At 43.4% G+C, this 25190-nt stretch overlaps 1 protein-coding gene across 2 annotated transcripts in view; it reads left to right on the plus strand.

Moving 5' to 3' along the window:
• plcl5 (phospholipase C like 5) overlaps positions 1–21495 on the plus strand; it is a 68785-nt gene extending 47290 nt beyond the window's left edge. For both annotated transcript variants that reach the window (XM_035180308.2, XM_035180309.2), the window contains exons 3-6: positions 3239–3442; positions 7980–8055; positions 15743–15852; positions 19652–21495. In XM_035180308.2, coding sequence (XP_035036199.2) covers positions 3239–3442; positions 7980–8055; positions 15743–15852; positions 19652–20101 — 840 coding nt within the window. In that variant the 3' untranslated portion in view covers positions 20102–21495. The remainder of the gene's footprint in view (positions 1–3238; positions 3443–7979; positions 8056–15742; positions 15853–19651) is intronic.
• The last annotated feature ends 3695 nt before the right edge of the window (positions 21496–25190 follow it).

Raw genomic sequence — 25190 nt, forward strand, 5'->3', positions numbered from 1 at the left:
ACACAGACTTAACCAGTCATGAGTCAGTCTCTGCTGCCAATCATGACATTTCAGCCCCTTTTTTATAGCATTAAATAACACCAATTAAAACCAATTAATGAAGTGCTCAATGAACACTTGGACATGTGAGAAGAACTACCTATAGTTGAGTAACATTTATTTGACATGTATGGTTCGAGCCTGGAGCCGTTGTGTTGTTAGGCGACAGTGCTAACCATATGCCACCCATCTTTTGTACCCTTGGTAACTTAAATCTATCCATCCTGAGCCAGGAAAGCTGTACGTACACACACACAGACACACACGCACACACTTTAGATGTTGCCGTCAAAAGCATTATTTCACCTCAGCGAGCTCTTTTATGATTCCTTTTATCCTCAAGCAGCAAAGCATCCAGGTGGCATGCTTTGAATAACCACTGAAAGAAGAAGTCCATTTGATTGTTAAAAACACTGAGGAAATCCATGAACACTGAATAGTGGGCAGACATGATTGGTTGCCATGCCTCGTATGTAGAACTCCACAACAAATCAATTATTTCTGCAGGAGAGTGTGTGCTGCTGCCCGTGGACCTCATAAAGTGTTGATGGAGCTAGAGGAGAGTTGCCCGCCTGGAATTTATTTTTTATTTGCTGTAATGTGTGAGTGTGCCATCATGGGTCCATTGAGCACGACTCAACGCTGCAGGGAGAGAGAGAGGTGCACAGATAGAAGAGAGAGAGGGGCAAAGAGAAACAAAAGCAGTGTTGTAACCGGACACAGAGCTCTCATTTGGGAATGTTGGAAGGGGAGTAAAGTGGGGGGAAGGGAGTAATTAAAAACACAAGCCTCTCATTGGCTTTTGTAACGCCATGGGTTGGAAACAATATGGCTTTTATGCCGCAAAAACATTTATGCATGTGGTCCCTCACACACATGCATGCAATTATACGAGGCACAATGAATGCTAATGACTTCAGCTCAGACCACACCGAGACATAAACACGTACGTGCTCACAATTCGCACACGGCCATAGTCACACACCGGCACGTATTCCAGAGCCTCAGAGCTGTCCCGCTTCCACCATTGTGTTCCTCCGCGGCCGTGCTCAACTGCCCCAAGAGGTGTTAGCTGTAGCTGAGGTTCAGCATACAGATGACGACCGTATCCCCTGGCCACCCTCTCGGCCTACAGGAAGGTCAAGCCTCGCAGTGACATCCTCTCAGGTAGAGAGAGGGCGGTTGAGGGGGATTTTCCTGCCGAGCTGGAGGTCTAGCCCCGGGAGACAGCTGGTTCCCACACTGCAGAGTGTGTGGACTGATTCCCAAAAACCAACAATGGCTTGTTCTCTCTCTTGTACTGTCCCCTTTCTTCTCTTTTTATGCTTTCTTACCTGACCCCATGTTTCCTCATCATCACACTCACTCTTCTCCATGTCCTTGCAGTTCTGGCTCATCCCAGATTTCTCTTTTCCACTGCTTTTTATTTTTTTGTCTTTCTCCGTCCCTTTCTCGTCTCCCAGCCTCCCTCTGTCACACTCGCTTTTTCATGCTGTCACTTAACCAAAGGGTGCTGTGTGAAAAACCAGCTTAAATTCCCATGCTGGCAGAAGAATGAAACGCTGTGTGGGACAGTTGCCTGGTTGCTGGAGCAGCGGACTTTGAACTCAGACGTGCAGAGACTGGTCGTGTTGGGGCTGGAAAACAGACAGCAAAGGCGGAGACTGAGCCAGAGACAGAGAGGAAAACTGAGGCTGGCAGAACAGTTGAGATTAAATTGAGTTGCAGCTGCTCTTGAATATGGTGAACTGACAGTACAGTCATTTAAGTTGATGGTCAAATAGCCATGTTACCGTGGAGTTTGCAGGCAGATGCAGTTAAAAGAAATTCTTAAATTGGGGGGAGACAATTGGTTGTGAACCAACTTCAGCTTGTTACACGGCAGTGATGACATTGAATATATTACTGGACTGGAATAAATGGAAGACATAAACAATTGGCACATATATAAGATGAGATAATGGTTTCTGTCAGGGCTCCAAACCTGAAATCCACTGCCTTTTTTTTCTTTGAATTTCAAAACGTACCTACCACCCCTGTCTGTTTGTTGGTATGTTAGTTGTTGGTTTATTTGTTAGCAGAGTTACACAAACCGATTTTCTTGGTGGAGGGATGAGGTCTTGTCCAAGAAAGAATCCATTCAATTTTGGAGCAGATGCAGATTAATGGGTGGATCCAAGAGTATATTTATGTATTTTTGAATTCTTTACTTGGTGTTATGACAAGTAAAACATTTAGGTTATCAGGCCCGTCCCTTATTACTTTTATATTTCTGCTAAAAGAACTAGACAATCATGTGTATTGTTCAGCCTTAGGTTCAACTCAGTGCCATTCTAGTTTTATTCTCTGTAAAATGTTCAGTTGTCCATGTAGAAACTGGAACATATTAAGAAGAATGCTTTGTACTTACTTAATATTTAATGAATGAATGAATAATATAAGGTGAATGCAGTCATTAGGTAGGAAAAAGTGTGAAAGAAAGGTGAGAAAAGAGAAGGGGAAAGTAAGAAAGTGAAGGATGAGTGGAATTACATTGTGGGAAACTGATTTTGACCAATTTTACTGTCGCCAAGAGAAACACTCTCTGCGATCTTATCTTGTTTTTGGTCTGAGGGGAGTATCATGAGCACTCTGATTAAATCTCCTCACTCAAGGTCACAATACGTGTCGTTCCTTTAGGACCACAATCACTTCATTTGCCAAGTACAATAACTTTACGGGGACAACAGACACATTTATAATATTTATGTCAATATAAGCTTTCCGCAGGAACTAGGATCCTTTGCAGGAACTAGGCATTTCCACCTCAGGGACCAGAGTCTAAATTTAGTTCCAGGGAAATCTTTTTATCCACAGAAAAAAGTCCCTGCTCAGTGGGTTGTAGTTTACGAAAGTACAGGAACCTTTGGGGTTGGACCTGGAGCACTGAAGATGCCTGGTTGGTCGAGTGCTCCAGTGTTTATCTCAGCCGATCAATCTCTGCAATAGCTCGTAAAATCTGTTTCCTTCCTTTAAGTCTTGCATGTCAGGTGTTTAGACTGCACTTTGTTACTGGTGCTCATCTCTTTTCTGATCAACAACAGCCCAATTTACATCACCTCCATGTTTACAGTTGTTGTAGTTATTTATTTAAACTGGAATATTTGAATTGTCTTTTTTTATTTGTGCATTTTTTTCACTGCTCGTGTTTTCTTCCCAGAATGCCATGGTGTCCTTCAAGGAGCTGTGTGGCCTGACCCCCGCGGCCAACATGAAGCAGTGCATCCTCACAGTGTCGAGCTGGCTGATGAACAGTGAGCGGTCACTGAGGGTAACGGTGGACCTGAGCGAGACCTACCCCACCATGGAGGCTCAGGGTCCTGTACCTGAGCTGCTGCGTAAAGTGCTCACTGCCTATGACATGGTAAGTGACCTGCACACACAAGAGAGGGTTGTACCAGTATGTTGAAATGTTCATACCACAGTTGAACCCAAAGGTTTGTGTCGCTAAATATGAATTTTGGAGTTGACATGAATAGACCTTGAACAATATGTTTTTTTTGGGGCCGATGCTGGTACCTATAGTAAAATAAAATAAAAATTGATACACTAATATACATTTTATTACTTGAAATTTTAAAGTTTAACCATGTATTTTTTATTATAAAAAAATACTATAAAGAAAAAGAAAACTCGAATACAACCAAATTTATCTAACTTTTAAATAACATAGAAAACTAGAATGACTCTCAGAGATTGCATATCTCCGCCTAACAGTCCCCTTATGAAACCAGATTTAAATTAACTAGACCTGGATTTTCTTTTATTATCTGCACCAAGTGGTACACACTCATAAATATCAGTCCCCTAAACATGCCTGTCTTCATCAAGATCCATGAATTTTATCCCTGGGAAACTGGTGCAAATGTTGAAAAACTTCAATGTTAAAGAAAGTGAAACAAAACATTCGTGAATCCGACCCCTGATCTGGATTTGCACCAAAATTCAATGGGTTCTTCCTTGAACCATACGTCGTACCACCAAGTTTCCTGTCCAATAGTTTTTGTGTTTAAATCAGTAGTAAAGTATAAGTAAATGCAGTACACATACTGCTGAGGTTGAATAGGAACCAAGTGCAGACACACAGGGAGGCTGGTGAAACAAAGTCAGATTCATTGAATGTATGATAAAGAGCGGGCTTAAAGGAGGCGTGTGGGTATGCACGCAGGCAGCAGGTAACAAACAGCAGACAAGTAGCAAGCAAGGTACTAGGGAGGAGAGGTTACAGCATGAAGAGCACACAGGGGACATTAGCAAATGAGACAAATGAGAAACGGTTCCGGTGATCGGGAATCAGGTAAGCAGGTGGGTCTGGGAACAGAAAGACAGGCTGGGGACATGTGGTGCGTGGGTGGAGCATGACAAAAGACAGAACTGTGACAGGAATCATGAATATTACACAGGTCTTCCTTTGAGACAATAACACTCTTGTTATACTGCGTAGCATCTCACTAAATATCTACTTCAGATAAAGATTTAAAAAAAGCACTCAGCCTTTCAAGTATGATATCGGAGGCTGTCCTGTCCCATGATGCTGCGATAAGCACTTCCTGCTCTGTGCAGATTTCTGTAGGTGCTGTGCTTACTAAAATAAAACAGAAAAAAAGCCCACAAGGCAGATGGTTATCTTGCTCCCTCCCTTAATGGTGGATTGTTTAACATTTGATTTGCTGGATGTGTTTTTAAAGGCGTCTCAAACCACCTATTTGATCAGTCAGATTGTCAGCTGAGGCTTCTCATTGTATAATTCACACGTCCCTCTCCATCCTGCCTCCTCTCCTACATGAACACTGCATTTTTCACCACTTGACATTGGCACGGCCCAAAAGGGCCTTGGAGGACTCTGTCTGTAATTAGTTATCACCCGCTGTTTCTACTCGCCTCTCCTCCTCCTTTGTGAGGCTTTGTGGGAGCTGAGGGAGTGGGTCACTAGCGAGGGCACGAGGTTGCTGCGCCCGCGCTCCTCCTCCTGCCGCCGACACCTACAGAGGTGCGTGACATCAGCGGCGGCGCAGCGCGCGGCTCCCAAAACGGACCTGCTCGGGCTTTTATGAAGCCCTAACCATGCAGGAGGCTTCCTGGCGCTGTCAGAGCAACTCTCACGCTTCAGTCCACAGTACACGCTTTCTGGGGACAAACTGAACTTCACGCCCAGAAATGAGAACATCCCATTCTACCCACATTCACACCCCCTAATCCCCCCCCCCAAATAACACTTGTCGTCCATTTTACCCTGATTGGGTGTTTGGTAGTTATTGATAAGGATGATTAATAGGGACATCACAAAAATGTCAGAAATAAATTCTTTCAAGTCTTGTCGCTCTCCCCTGTCTGTTCATTTTCCAGTGCATAATAATATTCCTGCACCTTGTTCTCTCTCTATAAAAGGATGCACGTACATTAAACCATAGTCCTGTCCTGAGGCTCGGGTATGTTTGGGTTCGTGGGTTTGTGTTTGCTTCCCAAAGACTGGCTTTGTTGGCATGCTCCCCACTCTAGAACAGATGACCCAGTGTGTGTGTGTGTGTGTGTGTGTGTGTGTGTGTGTGTGTGTGTGTGTGTGTGTGTGTGTGTGTGTGTGTGTGTGTGTGTGTGTGTGTGTGTGTGTGTGTGTGTGTGTGTGTGTGTGTGTGTGTGTGTGTGTGTGTGTGTGTGTGTGTGGATGCTTGTGACCTCATAGCAACATTGCTGCCAACACCAGGCCATTTACTGTAGCGTATCAGTGTGCAATGTGTGTCCTTACTCCCTTTCATGTGGCTGTTATAAGGCTGAGCTGAACATAAGGCCAGTGAAGCTCATGTGCACAAATACACGAAATGCGCACAGACACTGATGTTGTGTGTTTGAATTACAATCGTACCATGATCTTTAAATACAAATGTACCAAAAATGCTTGAACATAAAACAGCAGTTGTTCATGTACATAAGAATTCTGTGTCCATTTTGTACATACACTTGTGGTAATCTTCACTGTAGTTTTTTTGTAACCCTGCTAACAAACACACAAACAAACAAACCGAGACAAAAATATAACGTCCTTGTCGGAGGTAAAAAGAGCTTGGACTTCTTTTTAAACTCATCATTTGCAGCAGCCACAAAGGAAGAAATCCTCTACAGTAGAGGCAGACGTGACCAGAATGCAGCGTCGCTTCAAGACAAGCTGCATTCAAGACTATTCTCTTTTTTCAATGGAAATATATGTTGTTTGTCTTACTTCCACTACTGTTACCACAACGCCCACCTACGCATTCATCTCACAGTTCTGACGTCTATTCTGCGGAGGTTAGGGAAGAGATTCATGGGAATGTAGATTCATCAGATACTTAATGCATTAAACATCAGAGCTTCTGCATTTTTATGATTTTACTTGAGGTTTCAAACGTCCCCTTGAGGAAGGGACCGTCTAAACTGAGCTCACTTTACAAAACTGTCTGCACTGAGACCAACTCTCATTAGGATAGCAGAACAAGAAAAGGCATGCACACGCACGAACACACACTCACACACACACACACACACACACACACACACAGTTTGTGCAGAGTCCACTTCCTGTCTCCCTGCAAACAGGAGTGTGAAACTTCATTAGCTTCCTCCTCGGCGCTGAAGGGCTGGTCCAGCTGCTTCTCCTCAGCCTGTGGGACGATGTTTAGGGCTCAAACTACACCACAGCGTGATGGTCAGATGCAAATGTGGGGGTGAAAATAGGAGGCAGCATCTCTCCCATGCTTCCCTTTTTTCATTGGTGGTACCAATACACATGTCAATTCACTGCAGATATGCCTGGAGTTAGCTATAAATCTCCATCACACCATGTCGAGCAGAGAAGAGAGAGATACAGACATGCACATGTACAGACACATGCATATATAAACAGACTCAAACATAGAGATTTGATATGCAGGGAGGAGCTGGAAAGCAATCAGGCCAGATTGTTACACTATACTGGTATGTCCAGGCTTGTGGTACAAGTTGTACAAGAGAGTGAGGATGCTGGAATAAATATTGAATGAATAAGAACATACTGTACATAGAGAAGTGGTTTTATGTCCATACACTGAGAGCACATGTTCTAGAGCCAACTGATTTATCGACCTATATGAGCCTTTTACATATAAAGCATTTATGTTTGCCTATATCAAATTGTTTTACAGAATAAATGTTCATGTTTATGTTCATCTACTTCAAGTTGTATATATATATGGTTGACTTTGTGTTTTATTTCTATTCATAGTTAATTATAATAAGTTTATGGTTAAACCCTAAAATATATAAAGCCTTAATTACATGTCTTTGTCATAAGGATTCTATAATAAAAAATGAAACATTGCCAATTTTCCTCTGATATATTGGTATTGGTAAAAAAAATTGTCCTATTTTAATATCTGTATCAGTATTGGCATCGGCCCCAACAATCCATATTGGTTGAGCTTTAATATGTTCAGTATATATTATCAGTTAATACAAATTTAAGGCCTAATTTCCATTTTGCAAACCCATAATGTTAAACACTATAAACTGACTGCTTTGGTTTTCCCTATGAACATGGCAAAATAAATCCCTGCTATGTTGTTTGCACGCTGGCTTAATTGGATTAAGAAATCAGATAAAGACATTTACATGACAATACCGTTTCCTTAAACCTGTGTAGGATTAATTGTTAATGTGTCTGTAAACATAGCAGCTAAGATCTCGGCTCAAATGGGCCAAAATGAGGCCTGGCTGTCGAAGGGATCAAATCTGTTGGGTTCTACGGGAAAAACGCGACAAAAGAAACACCTCTGATTATTGTATGCGAAATAACTTTGCCCTGTGTTTGGCTGGGCCTCTGCTTTGCTCTCCGGGATGACTGGTGCAATGCTGAGATGCAAACTAATCCAATGCAAACCTGTTTTTTATAGATGATCCAAACCAGCAGAACACTGATCGAGTCGGCTGACGTGGTCCACGCCAAACTCACCCAAGCACAACGGGCAGGTACGTTTCCTCACAAAACACCAACGCTCCTCCGCTGCAACTTCCCATCCATCACTAGTGTCATTCATAACTGGATGCGTAATCCAAGCTGATAATCTTTGGTATTTATTTGAATGATATATAGGTCTGAGCTTATTCTGTTTTAGAATCTCTCATGACATTTCAGAAAATCAGCAGCAGCATCAGTGTGGAACAAGGCAGGGTAATCTAGATCTGTCTGCTACTGTGCACAAGATGACTCACAATTCAAGGACAAGATTTGTGTCATTCAAATTCCATTATCTCCCTCACTGGCATTTCTTACTTATTTGTTTAAGAGAGAAATAAGATCCTAATACACAAAGCAACCTTAAATCAGTTGAGGAGTCAAATATTTTCAGCTCCTCTCTTTTAAGATTAGAGTGGCTCGGGTGCTATTGTGCGTAAATCTGCGTGTAACACATCTTCTTGCCCTAATAGAGTGAGTGTAGTGTATCCGCTCCTTCAGCATCTCCATCAAAAACAGTGGCTGCTGGTGATAAAGCAGGCCATCATCATTGAGTTTGCACTGTGTCGTTATCATGTCAGTGGGAAGGTTAAAAAAAAAGAGGCTTCATCCACACTGCTACGTTTTTCGTTTGAAAATGCATCGACAACAGGCATTAGCCTCGGCTACCAGTGCAGAACCCAACACAGGGAGAGGTGGGGATGAGAAAGAGGGATCAAATTGAAAAGGCGTTTCGTCATTGTTTCAGAGATTTTTTTTAAAGGCCGTTTGGTGTAAAGGGTCTGACCTTTTAGTTGAAACTGTAAGATTCACTATAATAAGATCATCAATAAGAGAGAGAGAATCACGGAGTCCTGTGGCTTGTCTTCCCGAGCCTCTTTTGCATTCAGCACTAATTGTCCCTCATTTGCTTTGCTTCTCTGCCACACATCAGTGCCTCCGCTGAAGAACTCCTCAAATAGGAGCACATAAGTTGAATACCGACATCTTCATTTTGCATGTTTGTGCCTCATTGTAATGCTGTAGGCACATAGTATGAAACTGACAGATTCAGGCCTATAATAGACCTCACAGCAGTGTGTGTAAACGCGGGAAGCCATTTGTAGTTTGTGTGTGTTGTTGCTTTGCATGATAAACCCAAAGTAGGCAGGGGAGGCTCGCTCTGTGGCACATGCCAACCCAATATCCTGAGGCTGATAAGCCAATTTAAAACCACTATACCCAGCTTTGCTCCCTGGCTTCCCACAGAGGCCGGCATATGCACTGCTCCCCCTCCACCCCACCACAACCATCCTAGTTGATATTTGTGCTGTGCGGTTACCCGGGGATGTGGGTTGAGCCGTAGGAGCCTCAATCACAAAGCTGTCCCCCTGGCTCCAAGGTTCCCGAGCTCGGAGCTGGAGGCATCTTCAAACGCGTCGAATGCAGAGTTATGCTTAAACCCCACACACAGCCGCGACCACACGCTCAGCAGCGGCAGTAGCTGGATACCAGAAGGCAGTTGCTTGGCTAACTGCTGCCGTCAGGTGAAAACCTATCAAAATGTCAACAATTAAGGAACCACAGTTGGAAAATCTAAGTACGAGCTGTAATTAAATGTCTTTTGAAAGGGCTTCAAAAGCCCGAGGGGTTGAAGTATTTTCTTCAGGGGCATGTCATCCTCCAACAGAAGTGAAAACATAGCAATTCCTAAATCTCGAGTTACCGTAAGAGCAGCAGCCTTATGTAAGAGCGATACAATGAGACGGAGGGCTGCAGCGACAGCCCTGAGGGGCCTCAGCTGCAGGCCAAACATAGCACTTTCCCTATCGCCTACTCCCACTCCCCTGCCCCTGGCACTAACACGCACGCCTCGGTCCAAACCACCGCCATTCTCAAATATACATAACTTGGATGTCCGCTCATTCATGTGTCCAGACATCCGCTGTACGTTTGATAGTGATAAGTGAGGCAGAAGAAAATAATGAAATTAAAAATAGGATGCACAGATAGCAGCCGTTTCTCTGCCATAATGTCGCGTTACAGCCGACTGCCAGAAGAGCAGATGCCCCAACGCTGTTTGCCAAATTCCAATTACTTACCTCTTCATGTATAAAAGAGCTATGAAATGTGACCTATCGCCTCAAATAAAAATTGGGAAATAACATTTTTAAACTTTAAATTAAATGTAACCTTGTAGGCCTCAGGGAATATAAGTTCTGAATTAATATTGGCTCATAATACAGAACAGAGTGACTCTGACAGCAGTTCTTCATAATTACACTGCGTTTTCAGGCTCATGCACAGTTGTCACATCTCAGAACTGCCATCATTTTACCTCGCTAATATATAACAACTACATCATCACACAGAGCACTAAGTATAAAATACTGTCCATTTACGAAGCACATATAAATTGGTATCTGTGCTTGTGATGCATGAATCCAATTTAAGAGGAATTTCAAGATGGAAGAATTGCTTGATGGAGGAAATATGTCAACATTTTTAGATCTGCGATAATAATAATCTCCCTCCAGCTCTAATAGACCAATTGTTTTTCGATATGAATTCAGACACTTGTGTCCTGCTTCTCCTCTCAGCGTGCTTTCTGTCCTCTCCATCTGCTTCCTGTCTCCTCAGGTCCCTGTTGGTCTGCGTATGTGCTGCTGCTTTTCCTTGCATATATATATTTCACAATTGTCCATCGAGATTCAATTGTAGTTATTTACTGCAAATGGAAAACCTCCATCTAGCAGTCAGTATGTTTATTGAGTTATGTAAGTTTTAAAAAACTGCTAAGCTGCTAGAGACCGGGAATTATTCATTGTGACAGCGCTTCAACTTGACCTCCATGTTGCTGAATGTGTGACAGATAGAAAGGTTGAGAGGGTTGAGGAAAGCCACTTCAATCTAATTTTACGATGACAAAGTCAGTGGATCTAATAAAACGTTTCACCTGTCTCCCTGCACAAAGGCTACAGCGCGAGCCGTCCTCCCTAAATAGGTTTTCTCCCTTCTTTTCTGTCGTCTCTGTCTTGTTTAGCCTGTGTCTCAGTTCATTATGAGCGTTTCTCATCCTCTGGAGAACGGGACCAAAAAGCCACGAGGACATTTGGATGAACTCGTAGCTCCCCGACCAAACACTGCATCGTTCTCGGCGGCTCGGAAGGCACGAGTTTACCTCTTTTGACAGACTGACAAGCTCTGAATGCTCCCATCAGAAGGCGACTCGCAAGCCCCACGAATTTGTACAAACTGACGTTGACAAAAGCAAAAAGGCTGAATCGCAGACAGATGATCGGCGAGTGGGGAAAAAAATATGAGGCGCGAGATGGAGGATTTTGCATGGATTTTAGGGTTTTGTCTTTATGATTGATCTGAAAGCCAAAAGGTATAATTTTGATGTAATGGCAGTGTGAGAAGTGGGAAAAGGTGCTATTAGAGGACGGGCTGTCAGTATCAGAGAGGGAATGTGGGATAGTGCGTGTGAGGCCTTTGATTGAACTTGACACTTTAGCCCCAGTCATTAAAAGTGTGCTGTGCTCATCAGCTAAATGCTGTTGTGACAAATCCATAATCAAAATGACACGCTGGTGGCGGTTCTGAAACGAGGGACCTGAACTAACCTCTTACCTCCTCACTTGCCTCTAATTCTCAATATGAGCAACAGGAAATTGACTGGCACGTCGGCAGATTCATCGCTCGTAGCATTGCCAGAAAATGTGGATGGACAGTTTCGGACCGCTGTGTTTTTTTCATTTCCCAGCTGCCCCCGCCTCTGTTTCCTCGTTTCCTTCCCGTGTTTAGTATATGCCCAGTCATTATTGCAGCTAATCAGTTTAATTTGGGCAGTGAGGCTGACGTGTTGATGAGGATGGAGAGGTGCTTGATGATCCCCCCCCCTGGGCACTATTGATAGCTCTGCATCACACACACCACAAATAGGGGACCAGATAGACAGCTGGGATGCACACACTGGCACCTCCAGATGCTACCACTGTGTGTATGAGTGTGTGTGTGTGTGTGTGTGTGTGTGTGTGTACAGTACACTCGACACTGGCTTATGTGTATACACAGATCGAATCTATTTGTGCATGGAGAGCACAACTCCCACTCCATCTCTTAACCAGCCTCTGCCGCACTGGCTTCTACAGCGTTCAGTGGATTTCCTTAAGGAAGTCTGTCATCAGAAAGCTTCACAGAAAGACTGAGGCTATAGTGCCTCAGAGACGAGCAATGACTCAATTAAGCCATTTATACGACATCTCTGTGCTCCTGCGCATCTTTAAGCATTTCTCTGTGTTCAGTATGCGGTGAGGAGGGTTGGGTACCGAAATCTTTTCCTACACGGCCGGTACCTACTGGACCGGATCACAATGCAGATTTCTGTGCCTGAGCTGTTCCCTGCTTACATGCAACATAAACCTTACAGCATGTGCATAGTTAACAAGACACTCTCTACATGGCTCCGGCAGCACGAAACATTAGCCTCCAGTTACCTAGTAGCTACCTGAAACTCGAGTCGAACACAACAGCAAAAGCCTGAAGCTAAAGGGTCAAAAGTGCGGCTGAACTTCGTGCGAAAGAATTCCAATGGCCGAGAGCGGGGAGCACCAGCTTGTAGAGTTGGTTGGCGGTATGCACCTTGTTGTTTGCGATCTGCCGGTAATTTGAGAGAAGAAGAAGAAGAAGGAGGAAGGGAGGAGCACAACAAACTTAATGAAGAAACTGGTGATGCACATCAACCACAGTGGGGTGTCCCTGGTCCCAGCAGTTGGGAGACAATTGAGTATCAAGAAACTAAAAACTGTTATTCAGGGGTCATTTATTGTAGTTGGGGTAGTTTTTTATATTGATTGTGTGAATTTGCTATTTAAAGTTGTTAAGAGTTTTGCACTTATTTGTATATTCAAATGACGTATACTATAAACTATTAAAAGTAAATATGTTCAATTTCAGCTTCCAATTCGCCATAGCAATAAAAGACCCATTCTTATCGTTGACCATTTGTTTTGAGGCTGTTTTGAAAGGAAACATTTTTTGGGGGGCCGTTAAGGCACCGGAACCGTTTTGAAAGTAACTTTTTAGCATCGGTATCGTAATAAACCCAAACGATGCCCCACCCAACTGTGAGGCGTTCAGGTGTCCGGTCTGAACGTGGCCCTGCATCCAGCCATGTTAAAACAAAGAGGCAGATCCACTGGGTTTCGGAGCTGCTGCCTCCCTGCAAACCTGACTGTGCTTATTTATTGATGCACAGACTCCCTGACCGACCACTGTGTTAGGTATATGGTTTGAGGCCACGCCGCTCCATCACCATGGAGATTCAGGGGATGAAGACACCTCCCTCCCTTCGTTCCTCCTTGGCTTTGTGCAGTAATTGTTGCCCGGGCTCACTGGCAGCTTGAAAATCCCCCTCTCTCTTTGCAGCTATGATATTCTGCTTGGGCTTTGCAGTGTGTATGACTCGACATATATCAATGAAACACTGATCCGACTGTATCTCCCTCTCACCCTTTCTCTCGTCTTTGGTTTCATCATTCCTTTCCATCAGATCCAGCTTTGAGATTCTGTTTGATTTTGATTTTGATTTTGATTTTGATTTTTCATTTATTTACCTTTCTCTCTCCCTTTATCTGAGCATTGTGTGTTTGGAGTACAAGAGTTGCAGCGGCAGCTGTCATTACAAAGCCAAAGCCCCTCTCTGCTCTATGCAGAGACTGTAAGCCCTAACTGGGGCTTTGTGTGTGAGTGTATACTCACAGGGGACATATTGTTGTCCCCTTCGTCTTTTTGTCGATCTAAGCACCAATTTTTTCTCTCTCCCTGTTGTTGTTGAATGTGCTACGGGGGCTGCATTCAGTTTTTTCAGTTTATTAACTCAAAGTTCACTTTTAGTGACAGTAAAGAAAAGCAACCGTGGAGGGAGGAAATGCTTAATAATTGGGAAATGAAATGCTTGAAGAGGCTGTATTGCGACAGTCCGCCTCTAGCTAATTTCATCCCTCATTCAGCTTTGTGCCGGCCTCACTCCCCAAGTCCTGTGATCACAAACCCGCCTTGACTCGGCTCTGCACCAGCAGAGGCCCATACACCAGATTACAAGATCAAATCAGCCCTAAACCCTGTTAACACAACTTCCAGCCTTAGAAACAGACATTCTGCACTGGCTCCACATCATCATTTATATGGAAATGAGAGAACAACAGGGGCCCGGGCACTGATGCGCACTGGGGGCCAGGGAGGATGTTTTCTGAATTTACTGGTTGACCTCTTGATCCTTTTTAATTGCTCTGCAGATTATTGGGGGAAATTAGTTTCGCGTAGTGTCAAACATACAGTTATGTTGAGGTCAAGTTCCGGAGGGGGGGTGAGCTGCGGAACATGTATGAAGCACACTCTCACGCACATAATAAATAACAGGCACACAAAGAGACCCGGTAAAGAGATTGGCAGAGGTAGGCGTCATTCTAGTTATGTATGAAACTGCTAATCAGCAACAGCCGTCCTGATCATTCTACTTAAGCCCTTGGTTTTGTTGAGTAGGAGACAGTGTGACTGCACTGGTAAACAGAGAGAGCATGGCGTACTTTTACAGCAAAAAAAAAGCGGAGCATTAAATATTAAACCAAGAATTTGTTTTGTTCAGTATAATATAGCTATTATGTAAGGATCTTGAAGTATTTTTTCACAAAAGCAAGCTAGACAGTCTGCCCCTGGACTGAGGTCATTCTCCGGCTCCCCAATGAAAATCAGTTTAATTAAAGACTTGACTGAAGTTGAGGTGCAGTAAAGTGAAGTTCATCTGCGAGTGTGTGCAATTGAGTGTGGCTTGATTGAATTCAAGGGGACTCTTAAGCCTTGTCGGGGGGGTATACAATCAACTGAGAACCATTAATTATTTTAGAGTTCTTGATTCAACTGTGTGATCGTTTCTGAGGCTGCGCTTGTGTTGCTGTTGAGCCGTGTTGCATTGTACAGAGGTGGCAGACACACGCTGAGTTCTAAAGAGCGGTGGTGCTTTTTGTAAATGACTGCGTATCGTGTTTTGTCGGTTTCTGCAGTCATTCAGTGCTGCGGTGGCGTCAGGTCAGTTGTCAGGGACGGACTGACAAGCGGGCAGATACTTACAGCTTTAGGAGGAGTGTGTTCTTAAAGCCCTGAGGATTAGTAATGGTCTAAATAAATGAAGCCAGACCTACACATAGATTAATTAGAGGTTCCCCTGCGTTGCACTTCCTCAATCTGACCCCCTTATAGTAATTCAACCTATTGAATTGCGGGACATTCACCTGAGGAGTTGGCTCAATGCCTTTTGTTCTGCTGGCTTTTGTGTTGCAATTCATTGCTATTTAATGATTAACTACTGTAGTTAATGTACTGGAAGTAGAATAAGACTGGTCTGCAATCATTTATGTTTTATGTCTCTGCATTTTCGATTTTATGAAATGGCAAATATCAATGACCTCTGTAGACCTCTATTTGACTTTTTACTTACAACAAGAACAGCAACTCTTAAAAGATCATATCAATTCCTAACTCTTCTAATAAGGTTCAAATTGAGTGCTTTTCCCTCTGTATGCTTTGTTTTTCCTCGATGAAATTATCATATTCCATAGTCCAATTTATTTATGTGACATTGAAAGACACGATGACTTTCCGAAATATATTTTCTATTAAAGTTCTGTTTTACACATATATGTCACGTGTGTCTGTGTCCAGGTCTGGATTTCCATGAGGACCTGCATCGCATCGGAGCAAAGGAGGGTCTGAAAGGCCGCAAACTCCAGAAAGCCATGGAGAGCTACGCGTGGAACATCACTGTGCTCAAGGTGAGACCAACTGAACCGTGCACTCACAGGAGGTCTTCATCACAACAAATACCCCCCATAACTGCACTTTATCTCCAGTGTGTGTAATAATACCTTTGATTGATGTCAACATGTGCGATTGTATCGGAGACTATAACGAGCTGGATAAGCAATCCTCAACCCTGAGATTAAACTACATGGTGTCTTAAGAAAGCTCCCTGGGCTAATAGTGTTTTCCTCCTCTGTAATCCCTAAATCTCTTAATTAATTGCTGCTGATTCCAAGAACTGTTTTATTTATTTGCTTATGTAACCATCTTGACAAGATACGATAGGATTGCTCACACAGACGATGCTCAGCAGGATGCATTCTTGTCTCTGCCTGTCCCATGACACGGGAGATAAGGTTGCCTAATGCCTTCATCTTATTGGTCCAATGTAGTGAGACCCGTGCTGCGCTGTGGGCCTGTTTGGCTAAGTAAGGACAGAGCAGCTGGGGTATTTTTATCTCATCTCATCACCCTGAAATCATTTGGTATTGAGTGAGGAAGCTCCCAATTGGCTGAGCTTTCCACTGGAGTGTCAGCTCAGGTACACATCTGATTGCTTTGTTCCTGTTTCATGTCAGCCTCATCAAAAAGCACCTAAAGCTAAGATTAAGGGAGCACCTTGCCGTTTCTGTCAATAACAATTACTCTGTTCTATTGCTAACCTCTCCTGTTTTGATTACACGATTAATAGTTTAAATATTTGGGAAGCTGTAAATGACAAATACCCAATATATTAGTTTTTAAATTGTATGGCCATTCTACTTGTAGATCAGTGTTAAAATATAAATATAAAATACTCTCCTCTTGTTATTCTGGAACTATTAGAGTCGCTTTGTGTGCACCAGCCAGATTAATTTGAATTAAGTAGCATAACAGGTGGACACCAGGACCTAATCCCAATGTCACCCCAACTCCCATCACTCCTAAACCCACGCCACTCCTCCCACCCCTCCCTTGTGTCCAAAAACACACATGTCCCTCTGTTGTGCTTCTCATTTTTTCAACTCTCTACATGAAGGCATCTTGGCGTCCACATAACTCCTCCTCCTCCTCTTCCTTCTGCCGTTCCTTAGTTGTAATCTGTGTCTCATAGTGAACATTTGGTGGGAGCCTGTTGCCTGTTTGCCAAGACTGGCAGTCGTGCCCAGTTATTTCACCGGTTAGTGTCTCCGGGTCCTCAGCGGGTGGGGAAGCGCTTGCTGCTGTGATAGTGGGGAACTGAGAGGAAGAGAATCTGAGAGTCTTCTCTCTGTCACCAGACGCCTTCTCTGTCCGTACGTTGACAGTTACAGTTACAGATCTGAGCTGCCATGGTGAATGAGGGTGTTTTGCCCAGTGATACCGCCCCGTCGGCACATTGAGCCTTCCTGTCATGAGAAAAACACAAGTCAGATCAACAGGAAGAGGCTTTGAAGCAAATGTCAACCAGAACAGTAACAGGCATCAAAAATATTTGCTGTATCCCAAATCAACCCCAGTGTGGTTTATATTTTAATCCGAACGAGTACAAACCCCTTCAATTGAATCAATCTGCACCAAATTGCACATACTCATATCAGTCCCTTTAATATGTCCTCTTTTTTTTTTTTTTTCATCAAGACCCATGATTTATTTTTGGGTAAATTGGGGAAAATTACAAAAACAGTGCAATGTTTAAAGAAAATCTAAATTTACTTGGTTCCTTCTTGACCCATGTCCCATCATTCCACCAAGTTTCGTGGAAATCCATTCTTTAGTTTTTGCGTAAGTTGAAAAACAAACAATCACACGACCAACAAACAGACGTGTGTGAAAACATGACCTTGGCAAAGGTAGTTAACAGTTGTTTGGGGCACATAATTAATTCCACATAATGAATCATCTCCTGAAATAGCTCAGATTTTGCTGTGGGAACTGTTTGCATCACATTGTTATAGGTGGCCGAAGCCTTGCAAAGGGACCTCTGGCCTCATTTTGTTTTGCCATCTCTCATTTTCTGAGAACCATTCATAAAAATGTCAGGTGGAGATGCATAGTTCTCAGTTTCACTCATGATCCACCGTCACACATCTTTCTCTGTCTACATCCTTAAAATAATCTGCTCAAGGAAGGTTATTGACAATCCAATTTCTACCCCAAGGATTGTCAGACTAGTTCTGATAAACAAGGCATGGGATTATAGCCTCGAGTTTAATGAGGTTATAGTGGTGGGATTTGGCCAGTCGTAGGGGTAAATATACTTGAATTGAAGTCCCGTCCCGATTTTTCGGCTCGGGAAGCAAAAAACATGCTTCTCCTGATTTTATTTTATGCCTGGTGAGTCATGACTTACATAATTTATTTTTTTCATTTCTGTTCGTGGCTTGCGTTCTGGAGTGGCTCAGGTAAAAAGGCCACTTGCAGCTTATTAACAATCACCAGGGGGTAGAGCGTTGAGTGTTTTGAGCAGGGCAGCACCTCCGCTCATCACGCAGTATGTCAGACACGTTGTGCCTATCTCGCCGCTCCGAGATTTCGCCCCCTTGCACCGCGTACACTTCGGTCTGGTGCAGTACAGGTCAGCCTGTGCCTCTTCTCGGGGGAATGTTGGCCCAATGAGCTGTCACAGCGGGTCACAGAGAGTCCAGAGAGGAGTTCGGTGGGAGGGAGGGAAAAGTATGCAGATGCACAGATGTGAAGGCAACTGCTGTCAAGTTGCTTTGGGAACAGATGTTGGAGGAGTGCTGGTGTACAGAAAGTGTTGGAGCTGAAGCGCTGGAGAAGAGGCCTGAGAGAGTTTGTAAAAGCATGTGGTCGCATTTCTTCTTTTTTCTTTTTCTTTTAACAGTTCTAATAATATAAGTACCTCACACATTGAAATAACTGCCACGTTCCCACATGGCAGAGACAGCAAGCCTGAGGGTGGGGGGGGGGCATGGCAGCCATGGCAGCCATGGCAGCCGCCCAGAAGGACTTGACAGTGCTGTATAGCGGGATGCCTGCCCCGACCACTTCCTCCACATATGGCAGGGATTCATCTCTTAGTGCTCCCAAATAAATTACAGAAATGTAGTATAACATTATCACCATATGAAAGCACTATTCGCCAGCAGAGTGAAGCAGTTGGAAGAGCTGGCAGGCAACCAAAGGCCTTCATTCAGTGGCTTTATACTGCCCCCTTCTGCCACGTATTAGGTAATGCTCTGAGGACAAAATAGTCCTCAATCACTTTTTATCAGTGTTTTTCGCTGCTTCATCTTTAACTTGGTAAAGGTAGTTTTTTGGATGAAGATTTCTTGGCATTACAATTGCACTGAATAGAGTGCAAACATCTGCCCAACAGTCTCCATATAAAACCAGATGTATATTGACTGGATCCAGCCGTTTACACCAAATCACACACACTTATAAATGTCAGTTCCTTAAATTTGTCTGATTCTTTTTTTCTATTATTACCTTGGAAAATGGAGCAATTGTTGAAAAACATCCTATCTCTCAATTTTATAGAAAGGGGAAAATGAAATCCTGTGTCCGCACCAAAATTGAATGGGCTCTTCCCTGACCCATACAACATCCTACCACCAAGTTTAATTAAAATCCTTTCAGCTGTTTTTGTGTAATCCTGCTTACGGACAAACAAACAAGTGGACAGGAGTGAAAACATATTGTCCTTGGCGAAGGTACAAAGTAGGACAGAGCTGGAAATCAGACACATGACCTGATGCTTTCGCTGCCTTAAAATCCGATATGGTTGTGTGTTATTCACCAAGCTGTCCCTCTCTTTCTTTATGTCTCCCTCTGTCTCAACCTCAGGGCCAGGCCGACCTGCTGAAACACGCTAAGAGCGAGGCCCTGGACAACCTGCGTCAGATCCACTGTGCAGCTCAGTCCTGCGGCCTCAGTAAAAACGGAGCATCCTCCCCCCAGCTCCAGCATCCTCCTCACCACCACCCACTTCAGCAGGTCCAGATACAGCAGCAGCCTCAGGCCAAGCCCCACCCACAGCCTCCACCACTGCACCAGCCCCAAACCCAGCCCCAGGTTGCACCTCCGGCTTACCTCCATCCCCTTCCCCAGCCACACCCCCAGCCGCCAGCCCTCCCTTTGGTTCAAACTGTTTCAAAACCGCCGGCTTACCCTCAACCCCCGCCCATACCTCAGCATCCGTATCAGTTCCAGTGCCAGCAGCAGAAGGTGGCAGGACCTCTCGAAGCCACCCCCGAGAAAGAGACGGCCGGCGGCGATCCCGTGGGATCCTGCTGACCCGCAGCCTGTGCCCACAGAGAATCTTTCCCAAAGAGAGACAGAGAGGGTGAGACCGAGGCGGAGATGCAGAAGGGTGTAGAAGAAAAGCAGGAGGCCAGTAACAAAAGGGAGATGGAGGAAGTAATGGAAAGGGTTAAAGAGATGATGATGATGACGAGGAAGACTCGTCGTGTTAGGAGCGAGACACAAGTCTGAGAGGAGGGGGGGGGAGAAGAGACCTGACACTGGAAAGGTGATTTCATAAAGGTTTATTTTTCTTTTCCATCTGAGCCAGATGGTTTTGGTCTCTTCTGCTTTCCTCTCTTGTCAAAAGGTTTGTGTTCCGACTTTGGAATGCGTTCAGTAGATGGATCAGAAGGTTGGATATCCTTGTCTCTCTCTGGGCAGTGCTAGTTACATGCCCCTCCACTATGTACTCTAGCTCTGTGGGTACAGGCTTTACCTCACATTGGCGTTTTAATGCCACAAATTTGCCTTTTTTCATTTCTGGAGACTCCTCGGCTTGTCTTTCAGCTTTTTGTTTCTTCATGCTCTTCCTCCTCCATCCTAGACACAAAGCTGCAAGCGATCCCTCACTCCCTGTCAATGAAGAGGATGCCGTTTTCATTTTAAGTGCACAAAGTAGAGCAGCTTGTCTAGGCCGAGCTCTGTAGGAGTCACAGATGACTGTTTCAGCACAACCCAGGGAGCTGTTGAGCTAAAATAGAAAAAAAAACTACATGCAGCTGTGTAGATGCTCCGCTCACGTCCCCTTGCTGGTGTAAACCTCCATAAGTCCCCACACATCTCCAGTGTCATTCCTTAGGATTTTAATTTTCATTTAATCGCTGGACTCTCACCCCCCGACAGGGTCTCCTCGTCTTCTCCCCAGGGGCTGTGTGTGTGTGTGTGTGTGTGACGTTATGTGAGTTGGTGTTTTGGTCCCCGGGGTGGAGCTAGCCCGCATCCTTGAGCCAATCACAACTGGAATATGTGACCCTTGCCTGTTAGAGGTCAAAGGTCAACAGCAACATGGTACTGCTGTTAATAACAACACAAGATAAAGTGAATATAGATGTAAACTGTATGTAAAATGTACGAAGGGAAAAATATATTGCTATAATAATTCTCGCAGACACAGCCATTAATGATTGATATTATAATAATTGTTGTTAGTTCTATTGATATGCTGATTCTTTTGTAACATTACCTCCACATATACAGTGATTTGACACATGCTGTTGTGTGGTGCACAGTAGGACAGCCGGTGCATGTGGGACTGGAACGAGGGATTACGGGTCAGTGCCACATCACCAGGGTCAAACGGTAACCTGACATGTGTGTCACTGCAAAGTGAGTGTGGATTCTGTAAGAGTTCCTTTGAGTGGCCCATTAAAACTGGCTTCATTGTTTATCCCGTCTCCTCTCGTTCATTACTAATGGGAACACACTCAAATGTTTTATACACGGGGATGTTCAATAATTCACTTAAATTTGAGCAATGTATCAATCTACTCAATCCACAAATGTTTCCCGGAAATTGTTGTTGAGAGTGACATTTATCTGGACATCACTTGATCTCGAGTGCCTTTTGAAAGCAGCTTTCACAGTGAATGCAAAGCAATCAATAGGGCTTTGGAAATGGTCATTGATTGCTTCTGATGCACTGTTAATTCAATCGATATAAAATTCCCTTTCCTATCAATAAACAAGGAGTAGGCCCTTTCTTAGTAGGATTCAGTTTGTCTATTTATAGCAGTGCTTCCTTTTGGCTGGGAGGATGGAAAGATGAAAACAGGAAACTTACGTCAGGCAGTAGCTGCTTTCAAGGGATTTTTGTTGTTAAGTCCTCTTTACTTATGATAGTATTTTCCGGTTAATAAAGCAGATCATGGGTGTAGCTGGGGGCTGCTAGCTTCCTGGATTCATATTAACAAGGGCATCTCTCTTTTCAGTGAATGTCTTGCGGTCATTCCTAGCTGTGGGTCTGTATATATTCATCCATCCATTATCTAAACGACTTATCCCTTGAGGGTCGTGGGGGACTAGAGCCAATCCCAGCTGACGTTGGGCAAGAGGTGGGGTACACCCTGGACGGGTCGCCAGTCCATCACAGGACTGAACTATAGAGAAAAACAACCATTCACAACTGCAGGCAACTGACCTGTCTTTGCATGTCTTTGAATTGTGGAAGAAAACCACAGACAGACACATGGGGAACATGCAAACTGTTCAGGTTCAAACCCAGAACCTTCTTGCTGTGTGGCGACGGTTCCGACTGGGCCCCGTATGTTCCTCAACTTCTTTGCATAAGAGCAAGAATTCACAAAACTGTTGATGTGTGAATGCGTCAGAATGGCACCTTTTGTATATGAGAGAATAAAGCCCATAGTAGGAGCTCATTAGCATGACTTTTGAATGAGCTTGTCATTAGAACTGAGAAAAAGGCACCGGGGCATTTTCTGTATTTGTATGATATTTTAAAGCTCATTGGTCGCATTAGCTAATTGACTTCGATCCCTCACTACTCGCTGTAATGGCATGTCTTAATAAACCTTTGGTACGCGGCCACAAAGACATACCTGTTGTTCATCGGAGGTCCGGAGATGTGCCCTGGAGATGAGACTAATTAATGCCAGCGAGCTAGACAGCAGCCCTCGAAATGAACCGGCTGAAACAAGGGAATTGGTGGGTTTTGTGTCATGTTTTGTGTTCGGCCCGAATGACGTCCATACCGGGAATGACGACTTGGACTAAACAGAGCAATATAAGAGACACGTGTTCTTCCCCTTGGGGTGATAAGTAGATCAGATGACTCCCCTTCACACAAACCAGAAGATGCCGTGGTCTCCAGTCAACGTCCAGAAAGCTGCTGGGATGCACACGTCGAACAGGGTAAGACGGCGGAGATTTTTTCACTTTTGTCTGAAATAGAAGAGAATAGGTTGCTGTGTTGATCGTGGTGTGGAAAGTTGCATCAGAGTTTTTTCCTCACTTACCAAGGGACATTTTAAAAAGTGGAAACAGTTTCTGGGAAGATGTCATGGTAATCAATGTCTTAAATATAATGGTTGCAATTTACCACATGTGCCTCTATTCTCATGCATCTGTTCATTCCAAAAAAATTATAATATAAATGAAATAAATATTTAAATAAAAATATTTAATCAAGGACATAGGCAATTTGTTAAGCAATGACTGTAATCACCATATGCTGATAGAAACTTTACAAGATAAAATGCATTCCATTAGATTTTATTATTTTATTTATGTAATATAATTTTATGTAACCACATCTATTCATTTGCAGGTCAATCCTGAATATACTGTCAAGTACTGGGGTTATTCTTTCTTATGCCCACACTGCATATTTGCACCTATGCCTACATTTTGCCCACTGTAGCTGCTGCTGGACAGAAGTACCCAAGGAACCACCATCACAACACCCCTCCCTGTATGAAGGCATACTTATACCTCATGGTATAAATATACTGGGACACTGTTCAAATGTAGGAAGTAAAATCACACTTATTTTGTGAGTGGTATTTAATAAAAATGTATATTTTTTTGCTCATGGGGGAACTTGATTTTTTGCACTTTCCGTTTGAATGTGATATGACTTGCATTTGCCTTTAAGAGAACAATAAGGCGTTGTACAATAAAAAAAAACAAAGCTGAAAACATGTCTTTAGTCCTTATTTTAACCACCAGATGTTAGGTTGAGTCACCAAAAGATAAAGCATGCACAGAGATAGCCTAACCTTTAAATAACAAATTTCATTATAAACTAATACTTTGGTTAACTTTTCAATCAAACAAAAGGATTTAAGAATGTGTTTGTGGTCAGAAAACTGATGCACTCAGTGAGAGAGAGAGAGAGAACATAGCAGCCCGGTGTAACATGGTCGGCACAGCAAGCAGGTGAGTACTTTGCTCACCTGAGATTTAACAATTTCATAAGAGCATTCTCCAGAATTTTCTAATATGACTCCAATGATAGTTTTCCCAGGACCAAAGCAGAAGGTACTTATGTATGAATTAAGATATTTTTTGTTCTACTGTTACTTACAAATCTGTCCGACATACACTCTTTCTATCTAAAGAAAGAAACAGCTCGGATTGAAATAACTCCAGAATCATGGGAACAGTATTATTAAATTCCTCTTTCTAAAAAACATTATCGGTGTGAATAAATATTCACATTGTCCATCTAACTAAAATGGAAAAACCATCTCGCTACATCAGGATTTACTGCACAAGTGAGGAGAACACAGATTATCTGATGTATTCTTTTGTTTCAAACAGCATGACGCTGGGAAAAAGAAACCCACTGACTTGTCCTACTCTCTACTTTTTTCATGATATGCACTTAGGAGCACATCAAAGTGCAGGAATAAAGAAGGCCACAAGATGGTGCTGATGTTTTTCAAAAAGAGAATAAAGATAGAGGCGATACCACTGAAGAATGCAAATATCCAATAGGATGACTCAAAGCATTGAAGTCCACTATGACTTCGGTTTGCCTTGATGAAAATGTGAGTCTTTGATGCAGTGAAACGCTGCATGAATTAAAAAAATATATACGATATATGTTTTAGACACTTTAAATGGCCTATTGAAATATTGGGAGTATTCAGATTTACTGATATCTATCAGGGACAATTGAATAGATCCAAAGTCCCGCCCCTCTCTGACACCAGCTTTTCTCCCCCTTGCCTCTGCTTGTGCACAGTGTGGAAATAATGTCCACATTTCCTGTCTGTCCTCTTTCTAAGGTAAAAACTTTGTGATCACTATATCAGTATTTAACACCCACACCTTCTTTGACTTCCTTAGAAATGTCTGTGTGTGGGATTGCTGTTGCCATTGGAGACATATATCATTGGCCCATTAACCTTGGCAAACACTGATATGCACACACACGCACACACACACCCATATATATATAAATACAGGTTGTTTGATTACATTGATTGTTTGATTTTATTGATTTGCCTTTTCTTCGTCTTCACCAACTGTTTGAAATTGCAGTGTGCACAGAGCGGGGGGAAAGCAGCTGTGTGATCAGTCATTCATTTGGCACCTGAGACTAGTTTGACACATGGCG

This window comes from Hippoglossus stenolepis, chromosome 16, assembly GCF_022539355.2.
Source record: "Hippoglossus stenolepis isolate QCI-W04-F060 chromosome 16, HSTE1.2, whole genome shotgun sequence".
NCBI classification, from domain to species: domain Eukaryota; kingdom Metazoa; phylum Chordata; class Actinopteri; order Pleuronectiformes; family Pleuronectidae; genus Hippoglossus; species Hippoglossus stenolepis.